The sequence below is a fragment of the Pomacea canaliculata genome, linkage group LG6, assembly GCF_003073045.1.
Source record: "Pomacea canaliculata isolate SZHN2017 linkage group LG6, ASM307304v1, whole genome shotgun sequence".
Classification (NCBI taxonomy): domain Eukaryota; kingdom Metazoa; phylum Mollusca; class Gastropoda; order Architaenioglossa; family Ampullariidae; genus Pomacea; species Pomacea canaliculata.
In genome coordinates, this window is record NC_037595.1 from 30121152 (window position 1) to 30139781 (window position 18630).

Genomic DNA, 18630 nt, shown 5'->3' on the forward strand with positions numbered 1-18630 from the left:
GATAAATAGAAGGAAAGAAGAAAGAAAAAAAAAACGGTGGAAAAAAAAGCAGCTCGATACGATTTTTCAAGACTTGGCTACTGGCTTAAAAATATCAACACGTGATTCAAGTTAAACTATAATTTGTTATTTAAATAAATGCATGTCAAGGCATTTATGACCAACTGCTGGGTATGGCGGACAGAGATGTTGGAGGAAGGCGGCGAGGGCCGCTAAAGACTGAACGCATTTAAAAATCAGTAAAAACATTTAAAAGCGATTCATTCAAAAGATCCTTTCCTCCTTCACACCCTGCTGGGGTTTTTTTTTATAAAATGCACTGCGCATTTCACGGGAGGCTGTAATATCACGAAGACTGAGAAGCTGGCAGACACAACGTCCCTTTTATTCTTCTTTTTCTTTTATATCCTTCCTTTCTTCCTCTGATCTTTTCGTCTCTCTGCCCAAACTGATATCGAAGACCTCATCTTTTGCATTAGTGAACGCTGATCAACTATCTTTTAGCCACAGCATCACAAGCGAGACAATTAAATCCAGCGAGAAAACAGAGAAAAAGCACAACTTCCCGCGGCATTAATATAACACCGGGGCTGCCGGGATGAAGACGAGAAGAGAGAAAATACACCGGCGGCACAGCCAACAATGAGGTGGCCTTCACAGGCCTGCCTCCCTCATCCTCACCCATACTTTCCCACGGTTGCAAATAAATCGCCTTTCAGTAAAATGAAACTTCGCGGTATTTTTAAAATATGTATTTATCTTTTGTTTGTTTTTCCTTCTAAGAGGCGGTGGCTGCTGAGGTCACAATTAACTTCGCAGCATTGGAGAGGTCAAAGGATGTGCACTTAACGACTCATTGCGAAGGAGGGCGGAGCAGTAAATATGTGGACAGTACAGATTGCTAAGTAGAGAATCGAGGAAAAATATGTATGAATATATTGTTTGTTCTCTCCCCTAAATCCGACACATGTGAGGTCTGCTGGTCCACTAACAGGGTGGCAGGGACCTGTTTAGGGTTTTCGGAAGATTTAATTTGACCTGCACTATATTTATTTGTCTCGTCATCATAATGATTGCATTATTCGTAGTTTTATGCCAAATTTTAATGTGGATGGTGTTATTTACATGCTCTGTATTTAACTCCTAGTTTACTGAATGAGAAATCATTTAAAACGAATATATATGCTGCAAGATATGACAACCACAAACTTGCATTACTACACTGCTGGCATACGATTTTTTTTCCAATTTCCTAAAACGAGGCATGCTTGTATGGGGGTTAGAGTTTATTCACGTTTAACGTTGTAATGTTTTACTGTGGGTCTTGCCAGGAAATGGCTAACTTTTCTAGTAAGGGTTTGTTTACAAGTCCTTCATTTTACAAGAACATAAGCTGTAATGATAAATTCAATATAAATGATTTCATTGTAAGACATAAACTAACTGAGGTTACATGCTGCCAAAAGGTCAAGTCTGTTTTCGACGTCTTCAGCAAACATGTAAGCAAATTATCTTCAGCTTACACAAAGTTCGTGTATTTCAGCCTCAATATGAAAATCCCTGGTGCCAAGGTGTTTCTCTTTCATGGCATCCGCTGGCACGATGGCCCAGCCGTGTCCTGGCTGCAAAGGCGGGGTGGGTGGGTCGGCCTAGCTTTACCACTGGGCAAGAGCACCACCCCGGCTGCAAAGGCGGGGTGGGTGGGTCGGCCTAGCTTTACCACTGGGCAAGAGCACCACCCCGGCTGCAAAGGCGGGGTGGGTGGGTCGGCCTAGCTTTACCACTGGGCAAGAGCACCACCCCGGCTGCAAAGGCGGGGTGGGTGGGTCGGCCTAGCTTTACCACTGGGCAAGAGCACCACCCCGGCTGCAAAGGCGGGGTGGGTGGGTCGGCCTAGCTTTACAACTGGGCAAGAGCACCACCCCGGCTGTTGGCTGTTTTTGGCGGTGTTTGGCGGTGTTTGGCGGTGTTTGGCGGTGTTTGGCGGTGTTTGGCGGTGTTTGGCGGTGTTTGGCGGTGTTTGGCGCTGTTTGGCGCTGTTTGGCGCTGTTTGGCGCTGTTTGGCGCTGTTTGGCGCTGTTTGGCGCTGTTTGGCGCTGTTTGGCGCTGTTTGGCGCTGTTTGGCGCTGTTTGGCGCTGTTTGGCGCTGTTTGGCGCTGTTTGGCGCTGTTTGGCGCTGTTTGGCGCTGTTTGGCGCTGTTTGGCGCTGTTTGGCGCTGTTTGGCGCTGTTTGGCGCTGTTTGGCGCTGTTTGGCGCTGTTTGGCGCTGTTTGGCGCTGTTTGGCGCTGTTTGGCGCTGTTTGGCGCTGTTTGGCGCTGTTTGGCTGTTGGCTGTTGGCTGTTCGCTGTTCGCTGTTCGCTGACATTCATCATTAATTATTATCAACCATCATCAAGAACCACGAAATATCAACAATCATCATCAACAATAACAACTGTCAACAGCAATCATCATTAATCAACTACAATCATTATCAATGATCAACAACTATCAACAACCAACAACAACCATCATCAACCAGAATAAAAATAACCACTGACAACAACCTTCATCAACAACCACCAACAAGAACCTTCGTGAACCACAACCATCAATCAAAAATCAATCATCAACAACAATAATCAGCAACGATCATCAACAATCTTTAATAATAATCATCTGCAATCATCATCATTCCTCATCAATTATCAACATCATCATCAACATCATCGACAACCATCATCGACAACCATCAACAACTATTAAGAGCTTACAACAATTCACAACAATTAACAACAACCATCAAGAATTATTAACATGTAACAGTTTTATCAGCTTCCGCTTTCTTGGCTATTTGTAAGCTGTCTGCTTGTTCAACAATCAATAAATAATCAATTAATCATTCAATCAACATCATGAATGAGTCAAGCGTTTGTGTTGACTAGGCTCTAACACCAACCCACCCCGGCTGACGTTTTCATTAATTTATATTCGTAATTTAAAGGGATACTAAAGGGAAAATTAAACTGCTTAGAAACTCGTAAATAGTAGGATCAATTTGAATCTCGTCTATTTTCATGTCTGTTCATGTGAAAAAAGTTGAAGGTTTGTAGTAGAATGTTGCGTTTAAGAAGAGAAATTACACGGACTCTTTCGTCTGCTTCGACGAACTCTCGTTCTCGGTCACGTGACCTTATGACGTTTCAGTAGGATTGTTTACCTGTGAGACCGAACCATGCCTGCACCCGATTGCCACGAAAAAATGGGAAAAGATTCGACATTGTCATCATTTTCCGAAAGACAGATCGAGCCTTACAAAAAGAGTGTGTCATACAATAACAAGGCTCGATGCCACACGTTTGGGAGCCCAGAGAGTGGGAGGTGTTGTGCAAGCATTTTGTTGACGATCAGTGCTTTACTAGCTGGACCCGAAATGGCCGAACAGTTAGATTTGGCCTTCAAGGCACAGCTTCTGCCAGATGCAATTCCGACCATTTTTCAACACAATGAAATTTCTCGAAAAAGAATGAAGGATCTATCTGACAGACGAGTTTCACTTGCCAAACGACTACAGCATAAACAGGTCAGTATCAGTGCTATGTACTGTTACTGTGTTTACAAAATGCACTTTTCATTATTGGTAGATAACATTACAATATACATATATCAAAGACTGTACATATCTATAAAACAATAAACGTGTTATGTGGTACTTATAATAAGCGGGTTTCAACAGGTAAAAATTCATAGTACATGCATAATAAATGAAAAATGTCAGCATCAAACTGAAAGGGTAAAAGAAATGATTGTTGAAATCCTGTCACTTGTTACATTATTTTTTTAAAAATCATTGTTTGCTTTTATAAAATGAAATATTTTTAAATTCATATTTTTGAAAAGACAGCCTATTTGTTTATGAAATCTAAAAACAATAAAATTCATGTGAAAGGTATTTCCTACATAATGAGCTTATCAACAATAGTAGTGAAATCTATGTGCAATTCACTGCGGAAGTTAGAATTGATATTTCAACATTTGAAAATTAGAGTAATATTAATGATTGTGTTTTATGTTGGATACTGTAAAGAATTAAAAATAATAATAGCTTGATCACATGGTATAATCATACATGTTTTATTATTGTTTTAATGTTTTGTGGAATGATTACTTTATAAAACTTTAATGTTCAGACTATAACAAGTCAGTCACAACAAACAGTTCAACTGTGCTTAAATAAAGAGGTCCAGACCCAGATCTCAGCTCCCATCCTGAAAGGTAATGGCCACTTTTTAGTTCTTTTCTCTATTACACATCTCTTTTATCTAAAATTGGCATGAATTCCACAAACTGTGCAGGATATTTTCTTCTTATAAGGATATTCAAGGCCAAAAATATGTGCAGTTTTAAACACTTAGATAAAAAAATAATTTTATATGGCTTTGTAAAATTTTTATGTGGATAAATTTTTTTCATAATGAAATTAAAAAGAAGGACATTGTGTCTATAAATGTCTGCTAGGTGTGATCCTGATATTGATATGGGAGTCAGAAACTGAAAATGACACCTCAGAGTGGAATAATTCAGCAGTCGAGGAGCACCAGTAAAAAAAATTTATATTGCAGTTACTAACAAACAGTCAGTACTTGATAGCTTATATCAGAAACATGCTAGCACAAGAATTTAAGCTGATATTTAGCTATAAAAATGATTTATGGTTTTAACTATGATTTTAGTCTCGATATTTGTCTCTAGGAATTCTCAGAAAGATGAACTGGGCACAAATCCCTTCCTGGAAAGAAAATTTATCATTCACGAAAAGAAGTTGGAGCTGCTGAGTGTCTGCAGGCAGTGTAGCAACCCCTCTATCACAACTATAGATGAGTGTCACATAGAAGTCAAATTTATAACCATATGCCAAGATGGCTCCTGTGGCCATCATTACTCCTGGACATCACAGCCACACTCTTTTAGGCTTCCTAAATGTTCAACCTTTGACAAGTACACAAACACACATGTGTCTCAAATTGTTTACCTTTCATCGTAGTTAGAATGCTCTATATATATGTCATCATCATCCATTAGCTTCCATCATCCATTAGCATCCACCATCCATCATCAACCATGGCCATCATCATCCTCATCATCATCATCATCATCATCATCATCATCATCATCATCATCAAATCATTCATCCATATTCCAATCATCAATCAGCATCGATTAATCAATCATCATCGATCAATCATCACCGATCAATCTATCGACATCGTCGATATTTATCCAATCAAAATCAATCATAATCATTAATTAATCGTTCAATCAACATTATTAATAAATCATTCAATCAGCATCATCAATCAATCAACATCAACACCATTAATCAATCAACCTAATCCATCCATCCTGTTCATCATCATCATCATCATGGCAGATGGCAGGTGTGAGAGCTCGTGTGTTTTTTCAAGGTTGGGCGACAATGTTTATATAACTTACATCAAAACACATACATTACTGTAAACCGTAAATAGCATAATGTAATAGATGACTTTCAACTTCTCCGTCATTCAGTTTAGTTAGATAACCGTTATTTCAATAACACCCAAAATTCTTACTTACTGTTCGGATTCTGTCCATCGACGTTCACACACGCACATCTACATCTCACTCGCCAATATCATCCCACAGTTCATTTCTAACGCAGTCTTGCACCAAGAAACGGAGTGCCGCCCTGGAGCTCGGTCCAGAATACAAATGATCTCCCTGATAATGTATAGTAAGTTTAAAAACACTTACTGTTACTGTCCACCAGTGTCACGTAGACGAACGAAAAAAGTCAGACATATCACTGAGTCAGGAACGCTCCCACTCAATCCACAAGGAGTACAGGTTCACTTACACACTTCCCAAACACACTAAGGCACACATTCCACCCGGATCTCCGCAGCCGGCACACACACACACTCCAGACAGCCAGACCGTGAGGTGAACACTCGTCACTACTTTTTTTTTCGGTGGCGCGGTCACACGCTCCGGCACAGTCGCCAACCATGTGACCAAGGGAAATAACACACTTCCCGGATAATATTCGTATTGAACTTAATCACTATTGCAATAACCACAACAACTCTTTCCATTATCATCACTTATACACATATTAAATAATTTTACACCATTCTTTCACCTACATGGCCAAAGCAATTACTGAAGCGCCTGCTGTCTAAATTTCTGTTCTTTTCTTCTTATCTGTTATCTTTTTTAAACTGGTTGTGGTCAGGTCACAATAACATAAACACTCTGCATGAACACATAGTATAAACACCAAATAATTGTACTTAGACAACTCGCACAGAGAAAACTCAATGCTAACTAACTATACCCTCTCGCACTTCTGAGTTCCACGCTAAGAATGTAAAGTTCCTTAAACTTGTTCTCGTGTCTGTCTACTTGCTAATCCCAAGATTGGGATGACATCATGGAACTATGTCCGGTGACTAATGACTACACTGAAAAATTAGAGAAAGTAAACACTTACCATACCCGTCAGTCCGTGGTCTCTTGATGTACGCTGCTCTCACAAATCTCAGCTCAAGGAATGTTCTTCCCCACACAATCACTGATAGGCAGGTGCGCTGACACACTGCACATATTGCCATGGAAACACCAATGTTGGTAGACACTTCCAGACTCTTTGGCTTGGACATTAGTGGAAACGTTGACAGGATTCTCGATTCCTCGGCGACCGACAAGGGAAGAAACTCCAGGTCTACCCGGATCGGTTTGAGCTACCCAGCCCTCCATCGGTTGACAGTCACCCTTGGGTGGGTCAGAGTGGCGCAACGGTTAGCGCCTGTCACCAATACAGTGAAGGTTGGCTGCCCAGAGTTCATGTCTCGTCTCGGGCACGCTGTTCTTTCTCTGCACGTGACATCTGTTTACAGGGCTGGCTGCCTTGCCGTAATATAGCCTCAGTTGCTGGCACGGCGTAAAACACCAATTCCCCCCTTCCCCGCCTCCCTGGGTGGGTCCGGTGTAGGAAGAAGTTTCTCAGGCCCTCCTGTAGTTAGGGCTCCGTTTCAGCGGGTCTTCCTTAACTGCTCCTCCACATTAGTTCCTGTAACTTAATGATTAATGAGACTCCACCATTCACTGCTACTATTAGTCTCCCTTGTGTTAAACTCATCACCACATTAGTTCCTGTAACTTAATTACTAATGAGACTACCATTCACTGCTACTATTAGTCTCCCTGAGTTAAACTCATCACGTGATTTCTTATTGAACGTTAAGATTTTTCTCATGAAACAATTTAACAACACGTTTGCCGTGAAATCAGAATTTAGAATTCAGGACAATATAAAAACATATTTGTTTACCTTGACTGGGCAAGGAACTAAGTGCACAGATTCCCCTGTCTGTATTCACACCTGTACAGGTAGGACCAAGCGTCTCGGCGGCTGCGTTGGGAATGTCACACACTGTTCACTGAGCGAAAAACCTGGTGGTGAGCTGTCGCCACGAGTGTCACGTGTCATCAGTTATGTTATGCTCCTGCATTCTATTTGTTACACCCTTTTTTTCTTTTATTCTCACGCGGTACACACACTCGCACACACTTGCAAACTATGCTTACACGGGAAATAAGGTTTTTCCCTGACACAACATTATTCTTCTTGTAATCATCTTGTAACTAGCACTTGTTTTGCTTAGTTTATTTTTTATTGTTTTGTTTATTTTTGTATGTGAGCACACTTGTTAGTATCCCTGCAAGATGAAAAGCGTGTAAGGTATGTTGTCATTCCAAAATACAGGCTGTCTTTGATTGATGGTCTTGGCTGTTCTAGACTCCCATTGTTTCATTCACTTATCTCTCTGTCTTTCTCTTCCTTAAATAATAATAATTAGATTTGTAAAACAAGTTGTGTGGATGTGATCTCAATGGGCTGAGCACAAACGAATAAACAGCAATTAGCCATATAACATACAAATAAATTTTGATGTTAAGTTTATACCAGTCTCTTTGATAATGTTTTGAAAGGTCCACCTGAAATGCAACAATTTTCTTTGATATTTGACCGCATCCTTCCAACTAGTCTACTCTTTAGACCGCACATCGCTGGCGCTCCACCTGTTGTAAGTGCAACAAGTTTGCCCCAGGGCAGGTTCATGTCAGTGATACTTTGACATACGTTGTCAAAATGTCCTTTCCTGTCGTTGTCCCATGCATGGATTTTATGTCTAGTATTTCTTCTGGGCTATTCAAAGTGGAGTCGACTCCACGGATGAAGATGGCGAGTTGTACGGTGTCAGTCGTGTTAGTACTTTCATCGACTGCAACAAAGTCTTTGCTTTTTTCGATCCGATCAGCAACCGTGTTTCTGCTGAGGCTTACATTTGCAAACATTTGCTTTTTGTTTGGACACAGGACTTAACACACTTTCATCATGCAACTCTTCACAAACTCTCCTTCATTAAAAGACTGTTTTCAAAATCAACCTTTCTCTTGGCCATTTTAATGGCTAGCTTTAATTTAAAATTTGATTGGTTTGAAATTACAAAAATCCCTCCACTACACAGTGTAATGTTCTCGATCTTCATTAATCAAATTAACATTAAGTAAATGTATTTAGAAAAGTCCCAGCACGTGCTTAGGTCGATCATCTTCCTTTGTTCCCCGACAGATGGCGCACCAATACCTAGGACTAGCGTTAAATTAAATTTTTTTCGCGGGCCAGGTAAAATTTAATGACGGGCCATGTGTTTGACACCCTTAAACTAGTTCATCAAAGACATGGTCGGCCGGTGTGACTGTCTCAACACGGCATCTCTCTGAGTAAGCAATAGTTGACTATCACTGTCAAAATGTAGCGAGGTGAGGGTGAAGGTGAGAGTGGGGTTGGGGTGAAGTCATGATATTAGTTCGTGGTGAAGTTAAAGGACTTAGGGTAATTATATTATAGTTCTCTGGGAATTAGGGAAGTGACTATAGGTTAATATGGGAGCGATCGGTGTCAAACCGCCACAATCATCACTGGAATTTTGTGAGCTTGGAAACAGCTCAATACTCTGTTGTGTAAAGAAAGATCGGCCTAAACGTATGATTAATTCAATATGTGTAGATGAATAGGTAGCTGATATATGTGTTTGATACATCTATATATATAGACAAGATGGATTTTGTTTATCCCTTTGAATAAAATTGATGATATCGGCTGCTTTCTTTGTTCTTGCTTCGGACGCAGGAGCCAATTAATTCGCTTGTGTTAAAACCAGACACGCGCATGCACACACATTGTACATTGTACTGTACAACGAAATTAAATAATCAGACAACGGATTTTATTGCAATTCCGCGATCAGACTTTACTTCCCCAGGTGATAAAATGTAAGGGAGGATTAGAACCATTCGAAGTGAAAACAATGGACAAAGGCTTAATTCCTCCGCATGAAAATGAGATTCTCTTACACCACCTCTCTTTCTTATTTAGATAATCATGCCAAAGAAACAGCGTTAATCGACAGTGCACACAGCGTCGCCATCCACCATGGTGTCGGCAAGGGAGATAAGTGCCTGCGTACTTCCGGCAGAGGCAACCCACTGGCGAGGATGGATGCACAAGCTGACGATCGCAAAAAGCTGAAGCAAATCAAACAGCTATTGACAGAAGTGACAACAGAAGAAGGTGTGTTTAAAAATGATCTTCGTATAACTGACAAGATTTAAAATTTTTATGTAGCTTCTGTGAAATAATCTAACTAGGCGAAACATCTCGGCAACATAGTACACAAACGCACGTGTTTCGGTTTCTGAGACATTTCCTAGGCAGTCCCTCCTCTTTTCTGGGCACTACGTACTGTATTAGTCATTTTAGAGAGAGAAAAGCACTCTATGAAAATATAGATTAAAAAGATCTTTGAGAAAAAACGATAAATTATGGGAGTTGTCGCGAACTTTATCACGGCAGGCACATTATGTTAAGAGACCCTCACCCAGTTTGAAAGTCTTTTAAAAAACCGCACGTCTCAGGCGGTGAGACCATACTTTGAAATTTGTTTGAAACAAATGTGTACTGTCGGTTGGGAAAACTGTGATGTGTATATGTAACCCAAATCTGTTTTTTTTATTTTTTTTTACAGAGAGGAAACAACTGAAAAAACTGAAAATAAAAATAAAGAAAAGGTTGGCAATAAACGATGGTGAGTGACACATTATTTTTCACTACGTTTTGAATACAATTGGTCAACTTTCTTTATAGAGGAGTCCATACCAGATGAAAATGATGTTGGTATACAACTTCATACACAGACCAAATATATTTAACAGTTAAACAGAAACATGGTAACAGAAATAGAAGCCACCAAAATACATTTAATACCTCTCCAAACTATAGAATAAATGATGAAGAAATTGTTTCACATGGCTCCGTTTTAAATCAGCTGCTGAGCTTGCACATTGTATGTAGTGTTCAAACAATGCATAGCTTTGTTGGTAATATTTGCCTTTAATAGCTACTTTTTTCATCGGTGATCAGTTTGTCTTTTGGGCCAGGGATATTTCTGTGTTAAAATGACGCAGTCTTACTTGGGGTAATAGAGTCATGGCTGGAATGATTTGACTCAGGGGGTGTGGTGATATGGTCTTGGGGCAAAAGAATCAGTGACCTACTTAAGAAACATTATTTAAAAGTTCTGGAACTTATAAAAACAAAACTTCGGCAAACTTATATTTTTAATGGCACGCAAAAATTTATATTTAGTCAAATTATATTTATGTATAAAATAGCAGTTTGCTGCCTGAGTTTCCCAAAGGCAGATCTATAAACTGATTACCTAGAGATATTTGATACTGTTATGATCTTTATTTCTCTTGAAATATTTCCTAATGCAGATGATAAGGTTCAAGCAAAGAAACGTAAAGTGGAAGCTCCATGCATGGAAAATTCTGAAGCAGGTGAGCATTAACATTTTAATCCTCATTTAACAAGTAAATTTTTTGCTATTTGTATGGATAATGCTCAGAAAATTTAATTTTCTGGTATTGCTAATGTTCTGGAAGTGTCATTTATACATGTGGACGGCAAAATTAACTTTCTATAAGCTGTATGTGTGTTTATCGTGTTATTGTTACATATTATCAGAGCAAGACTCAGTTGAAAGGCAGCATATTTTAATAAAGAAATCTATACTCAATGCTTATACTTATACTACAACTACCATGTTTTCTCGTAGAATAATATTTTACTTGTTTTGAAATCAGATATTAAAAACAGTTTGATAACATAATATAGGCAACTACTAAAAAATATTTACTACTATTTTTTATTTCAGAAGTAGAAGAAAAGATAAACACTGAGGTAACAGAAAAAGATGAACTTGAAGTTCCTTTCAAAAAGGCCGACACTAAAGATGAAGAGGAAGATGGAGATTCAAGTGATAAAGGAAATTGTAAGCTTATAGGTCTTTTGTGTGTTATGTCAGTGTGGATGCATATGTAGATAGACATAGCATTTCTAAATGATGCATGTGTACGACATTTTTATAGTACATATGAGTAGTCTTTACAAATTCAGTATCATCTAATTCTAATACACATTCACTCACATGAAGTTTTAGAAGTTTTACAGAACACATAATAAAGCTAACCTTGCTGCATATATTTTGATCTTTTTACACTAAGTATATGCTTGTGAGTAAATGCATATTGCACCTGAAGGAAAGAGAGATTGTTTTGGTGGATGGAAAAACATGATGGACTAGCCTGGGACTAGAAAATGACAGTGAGCAAATGCACAGAAACATCCAGCTCTGTGATCTTTTAACATTGTGTACACAGGAATGCATAAAGCATGAATATTGACACTGTGTTGCATATTGGTGCCACAAATGACCTTGTAAACATTTTATTTCTAGCAACTGCTTCCAAACTCACTGTAGCTGTTGCCTTTGATTCATCATTCAACACTCTGAAGGACTATATCTCAGAGCAAACTTCAAAAGCAGTGGTAGACATGGGTTTTACTCATATGACTGAAATTCAGGCAAAAGCCATTCCCCATTTGCTAGAAGGAAGGTTTGTTAACTGCCTTTTTGTTTTTTATCTTTCTTATTATCACTATTGCTTAAAGCATTTGAAATCTACAAACTTAAATAAAAGTTAGAAAAATCTGTTACAAAGCAGATGTTATAAGTCAAATCGTTGTCTTTTTAGAACTGCCATATTCTGAAAAGACCAGCTAATTAAATAATTTGTGATGTGTTTTTGCATACCAAATCTTAATTTTGAATAGTTAAAGATTAGTTTTTATAGGGTATATTTTAAAATAATGTGGGGACTATCTGCTGATTTGCAGTTCTTAACGAAAACTGGCATTTTCAACCAAAAAAATCAAGTATCTACCATATTATTTAATAGGGACTTGCACATATTTTAATGGCTGTATGGAAGCTTAAATCTTTGTTTAATCTATATTTTCTGAGTTTATGTGTGGTGTTTCTGTTTATGCAAAAGTAATGCCACAACTAGTCATGACTCTTAAGTTTAAGCCATTTCAGATGACTTTTTGAAAATTTAAAACTAATTTTTTAGGACATTTATCATGCTATTTGAAGCAAAAATAATAACATATGCTTCTATTTGTTTAAGGGATCTTATGGGTGCAGCCAAAACAGGAAGTGGAAAGACTCTGGCATTTCTCATTCCAGCCATAGAGCTTGTGTTTAAACTGAAGTTCATGCCACGTAATGGAACAGGTTGTATAGTCGTATCCCCTACTAGAGAACTGGCAATGCAGACCTTTGGAGTTCTAAAGGAACTTCTTAAATATCATCACCATACATATGGTCTGGTTATTGGTGGAACCAATCGACAAGAAGAAGCTAAAAAACTAAAGAAAGGCATAAATATTCTTGTTGCCACACCAGGACGACTGCTTGATCACCTACAGGTAAATTGTACTGCTACCAGTGTACTACATGTTTGGAGTTTGCTGATATCGGTATTATAGTTTGTCACGGTCTTGCTCTTTCATGGCATTCTTGGACTGGTGGTTTTTTTTTTTGTTTTTTTTTTATTTTTAATGTGATAATGGTCCTTGACAAAATATTTTTAAGAATATTTCACTGGATGAAAGGAAAAGATTTTTTAAAACTTTAAGTAGAACATATCTTTTCTTATAATTTTATATGTCAAAAATGAGTTGAAGATGTTCAGTTAATTTCAGAAAATTGCTTAAAGTGCACACATAAAGCTAAATGTACAGGCATATTTATTATGTTTGCTAAATTTTGTTTGTGTTTTTTTAAAACAGAATACAGAAGGTTTTATGTATAAAAATCTTCAATGCCTAATCATTGATGAAGCGGACAGGATCCTTGATCTAGGATTTGAAGAAGAGATGAAACAGATTGTAAAGCTCTTGCCAAGTAAGTACTGTACTTTTGAGTCTTTTTTATTCAGCGGGTGAAAGCTTGAATAACTTTGTTAAAAAAGTAGCAATTCAAAAAGGCAGACAGTTTTGGAACGTTAAAGTCTCAGTCTTTTGCAAATTCTAGTTTTTATCATTCTCAGTTATTTAACCACTTTTGTAGTTTGGCTACAAACTTAACTAGATAGTATTTTTCATTCTATTTGTTAGGAATGTTATACATAATTGTCTTCACACATTCTGTTTGTTACATTTGGTTTGAGTAAGACAATCGAACCCCCAAACGACCTTTGTTATTTGTGCAAATGATGTAAAGCTCTGTTTCCTTACATTCCAGACATATAAATAACTGGCATTGCAAGTTCACTCAAATTTGTAAACGTTCACATCAAGTCCTGATTACTACTGAGATCTGCAACAGACTTTGAACTTTCACAATATGATGTAATCTCAAAATGGCTAAAATGTAAAATTTTTCACAATTTTATGGCCGGTGTTGGGCCTTAACACCCAATCCTGAACATACATGTAGATAAAGTGGATTTAATTTTTTCCTAGAGAGACGACAAACCATGTTATTTTCGGCAACACCCACTCGAAAAACTGAGGACTTGGCCAGAGTTTCCTTGAAAAAAGAACCCCTGTATGTTGGTGTGGATGATGCTAAAGATCAAGCGACAGTTGAAGGCTTGGAACAGGTATAGTTATTCATACTACATGGTGTTTTTTGTTTTGTTTTTTTAAGCTAAGATTCTTTCTTTCCAAGTACAGTGGAACCTCAACTGCTCTGTTTTCGAATATTTCAATCCTTCACCAATAATTTCAGAAAATTCTGTTTCAGTGCACTACACTTGTTTGGCACATGACCATCGTACTCGTGATGCCTTGGAGTGAAACAATAGGGAAAACATCACTTTGCATGTTGATTTCAATCAGTCAAAGCCTGTCTTAGTGTTGTGTTTATGATCTCATTTTTTTCCTGTTTTTTTTTAAACAAATATATTAGCCATGTTTTCAGACTTTTATGTTTTGTCCATTAAGCTTTTTAAAAAGATACATAAAGCTAGATTTCCTTGTGTTTTTCATTTTGTTTGTATTTTTAAGTCTTGTTTATTCTGTTTGCTGAAAGCAAAATCCTAGACATTCACTTGCTTTCTGCTGGTGGGCACTTTTGATAAAGTGAACACAGTGCCATTGGAAAATTCCATGCTGCATGATGATTATGCGCAGCCCGGTGGCGCAACGGTTAGCGCTGTTAGCGCCTGTCACCAATACAGTGAAGGTTGGCTGTCCTGAGTTCATTTCTCGTCTCGGGCATGCTGTTCTTTCTCTGCACGTGACATCTGTTTACAGAGCTGGCTGCCCCCACGCCAAGGACGGTCCCAAGCCCGGCTGAAAAAGGAGGAGGGTTGGGAGTGGGGCCAGCACCCCCACTCCGTAAAACAAATCCTTGCTACCAAAACATCGACAACAGTTAAGACTGTCGTTGATGGCCTATGCCCCAGGAGGGGCGAAGGCCTAAAAAAAAAAAAAAAAAAAAATGTTGATTATACAGATTTGGGCTTGAAAAATATAGCTGCTTTCGTTTTGTATATTTTTGGTTTAAGGGTTAGGGAACAAATCAAAATTTCATGCTTGTGTTATGTATCACTGAACAAATATGTATATAGAACTTTAGAATTACATATTACTTCAACTTTTTTTCACTTGACCATATAAGAAAGCTGAATGGATGCTAACACCAAGCCAAAAGCTGTTAAGACTGTCCACTGCACACTTCATTGGTGTTTGGGTTATAGAAGGGATATTACAATTTCATGAATATGTTTTAGTTTTTAATGCTTTGCATTTGAAATCTTCCTGTCTTAATTCTGAATTTTTGATATTTTTGTTCGGAACAGGGCTACATTGTTTGCCCAGCTGACAAAAGATTTCTAGTGCTGTTCACTTTCCTCAAGAAAAACAGAACAAAAAAAGTGATGGTCTTCTTCAGCTCATGTCTTTCTGTCAAATACCACAATGAGCTCCTCAACTACATTGATCTTCCTGTCATGTGTATTCATGTAAGCATCTTCATTTTCAATTAATTATTAATAACGTTCTTTGTATAACATAATTGTCATAAAATTATTTCATTTCTATAGTGCGTGCTCACCATGTCTTCTTGTGCAGTCACAGGTTGTTTATAAGTTTTGGTGCTCCACAGGGTAAACAAAAGCAAGCAAAAAGAACGGAAACATTTTTCAAGTTCTGCAATGCAAAAGAAGGTATTCTTCTGTGCACTGATGTTGCTGCTAGAGGTCTTGATATTCCAGAAGTGGATTGGATTGTGCAGTATGACCCACCTGATGACCCCAAGGTGAATATATTAATGGAGTCTTGGTTGACTTTTTTCCTTCTGTTTTAGCAGTCATTACTGCTTTTTTTCTGGATTATCTCAAGAAAAGTCAACAGATATGAGAAGTTAGGTTTCAACTTCTGTGCAATGAACAATGAACTAGAAACTAGATAAAGCTGCTTTTATTTCAACTGCCCCACTTATCCCTCTCTTCTCAGCTACCTGAATTCCTAAAGGTTCACATCCTCAACAAAGAAGGTGAAAAAGTTGTGTGTGAGGAAAACAAGTGCAGAAGCTAAAGTACAAAATGATGATGATTATACATCACATAGAAATGAAGAAGCATAGCACAGGATGATAAAGAGCAACAAGTATAAGGCTTGAAAATGATATTTAAAAATTGATAGCTGTCTTCGTGTGTGTATTAGTGTTGCTATCATTGGTTTTTAAAAAGAAAGGCACATCCAGAAAAAATAAGATCTGTCTTGTTCCTGTGTTAATGGATGTTACTATTTTAAATGTCTTTCAGCTAGCTAAATGACTGGACTTTCACTCTTTTTGCTTACTTAGTTTTGCAGTAAAAATTATTGAACATGGCAGGCAGGTGTGGGCAGTGGGGACTCAGTAGTTGCTGGTGGACATAAATGTTAAAAATCTTCTTTCTCTCAGACAATGTACATAAGTAAAAGATCCACTTAAATTTCTAGTGCTTGAACCAGAGCTTTGACATAGCAGAAGGAAAATCATTTTTTCTTATTTTTTTAATTGCAAAATTTGGTAATAGGTCAAATTGGATGAAAAATATGTGGGGGCATGTGCAGGAATACATCCACAGGGTGGGACGCACAGCAAGAGGAGAGGGAGGTAGCGGTCATGCTTTACTGGTGCTTCAGCCTGAGGAACTTGCTTTCTTGCTTCATCTAAAAAAGAATAAAGTAGAATTAAGTGAATATGAGTTTTCCTGGTCCAGAATTGCCAACATCCAAGATCAGGTGAGTTTGATTTTTTTTTCTTTTTTTTTTTTTTTTTAAGGAAGAATCTATGTGTCTTGAATAAAAACTACCTCTCTCCACCCTTCCCCTCCACCCTCTTCCAATAAAAAAGTAAAAATAAACCTTAATGTGTTAAAGGTTTCTTCATTCTACCTAATGAAAACTCTTGTTTTTCCAGATTGCTGCAAACACACATATTGTATAACCTTTAGTAATTTTTTAGATGTTTGATTTGTTCCCTGATTCCTCTTTGTGTCCTCTTTGGTTGTCTTTTATTATTTGCCTGCATGTTTGTTTCTCCTTCTGTCCATGCCTCCTACTTGTCTGAAGAGCTCAGAGCAATCTCCTTCATTGTTATGATTACACACTATAGAAATCATATGTTATTATTAAATGCGAAATGAAAACTCCATGCGTATTAAAAGGCAGGATTTGACACTTTGCCATGTGATGATATTTATGAATGTGTTGCAGCTGGAGAAACTTATCTCCAAAAACTACTTTCTTGACAAGAGTGCCAAGGAGGCTTACAAGGCTTACATCCGAGCATATGCTAGTCACTCACTGAAGAGTGTCTACAATGTTGAAAATTTAGATCTTCAAAAGGTGGCAAAATCATTTGGCTTTACAGTCCCACCTTTTGTAGACATCAGTATCCTTTCACTATGCATAAAAGTTATTAAAATAAAGAAACATATTATTTTATGTCACTTAAAGGTGACCCAAACTTTGTGCTACATATGTAAGATGTTCTAGTTAGTTTTTCTCCTTCATACCCTTTTATCCTGTCAGCTTAATTTAACCCAAGATGCAGCCTTGTCTGAGCTGTGCTAGAGGCACTGGTCTGCTGCCATCTCTTTACAAACCTTTTATTTAGATGTGTGTGATAAGGGTTGGGGGGGAGTGCTACAATGAAAAGTAGAGACTATTGGCATGTCTAATGAAGACTCACAGTAATTATGCCATGATGAAAGAAGTTCTATGCTTGTTAACTGTGCAAGTCTTTGTTTTGATTTTGTTAAAATTCAGCCTTAATTCACTCTCATTCAGGTTGTTTGTATTTATTTGAAATGGTTTCAGAGATGAACCTTAACTACCATTTAGATGTTAATAGCTCCAGGTCCTCCCAAAAAAGGCATGCTGCTGGGTACCAACGACCAAATCATCTTAAGAAAGCAAAAATTTTCCATCAGAAGATTGGCAAGAAATTTTCAAGATAAGACAATTTTGTGAACTGAAAAAGCCCGGCTGAAAAAAAAAAAAATTCTTTCCTGAAAAGTGCACCTCCAGTTTTACTGTTTAAAAATCGGTGTCTTGTCTTGCTGCATTCAAGTGAATAATGAGATTTCTTTATTATAAGTGCAGACACAAAGAACATAACTATAGGTGGATTGTCACAGCCATATAACAGCAAATAAAAAGTGTGCATATTGTTCAAACTGAAAATTCTTGTGTAAGCAAGACAGCATGCATGAACATGCACACATGTATGCCTCCATCAGCTTTTTTTTTTTTAATCTTCGTATCTAACATAAAAAGTCTTCATTCCTAGACATTATGTTGCTAATAAAGCTTGGGTTGGGAAAAAATATTGTAATGATTATGCCACAAACTTGCATTGTCACACGTTTACCAGGGCATGATTAGCTAAGGAATTGTAAGTAGAAATCAAATTTGTGCCATTGAGATCTGAGTAAAAAGAGTTTGTTGTTTAGAGATCACCCTAAACCATTGTGAGATTTATCACCTTGAGGAAAAAAGGTAGTGATGAAGAAGAAATAACCACTGAAAATAAAATAATTAAATCTGCTGCTTGTGAATATGTTATATGTGTCAGTGTGATCTGGAGGAAACAATGCCTAAAAACCATATCTATTTAAAATGGAAAGGCTTTAAAAGT

At 37.8% G+C, this 18630-nt stretch overlaps 1 protein-coding gene across 1 annotated transcript; it reads left to right on the forward strand.

Moving 5' to 3' along the window:
• The first annotated feature begins 9524 nt into the window (after positions 1-9524).
• LOC112566708 (ATP-dependent RNA helicase HAS1-like) lies at positions 9525-18540 on the forward strand. The gene is made up of 13 exons (XM_025243038.1): positions 9525-9659; positions 10114-10173; positions 10865-10927; positions 11305-11421; positions 11887-12046; positions 12620-12920; positions 13284-13398; positions 13959-14098; positions 15302-15463; positions 15607-15759; positions 16560-16730; positions 17205-17382; positions 17835-18540. Exons 1-13 carry the CDS (start codon positions 9584-9586, stop codon positions 17948-17950), a joined length of 1812 nt encoding a protein of 603 aa, XP_025098823.1. The 5' UTR covers positions 9525-9583; the 3' UTR covers positions 17951-18540.
• The last annotated feature ends 90 nt before the right edge of the window (positions 18541-18630 follow it).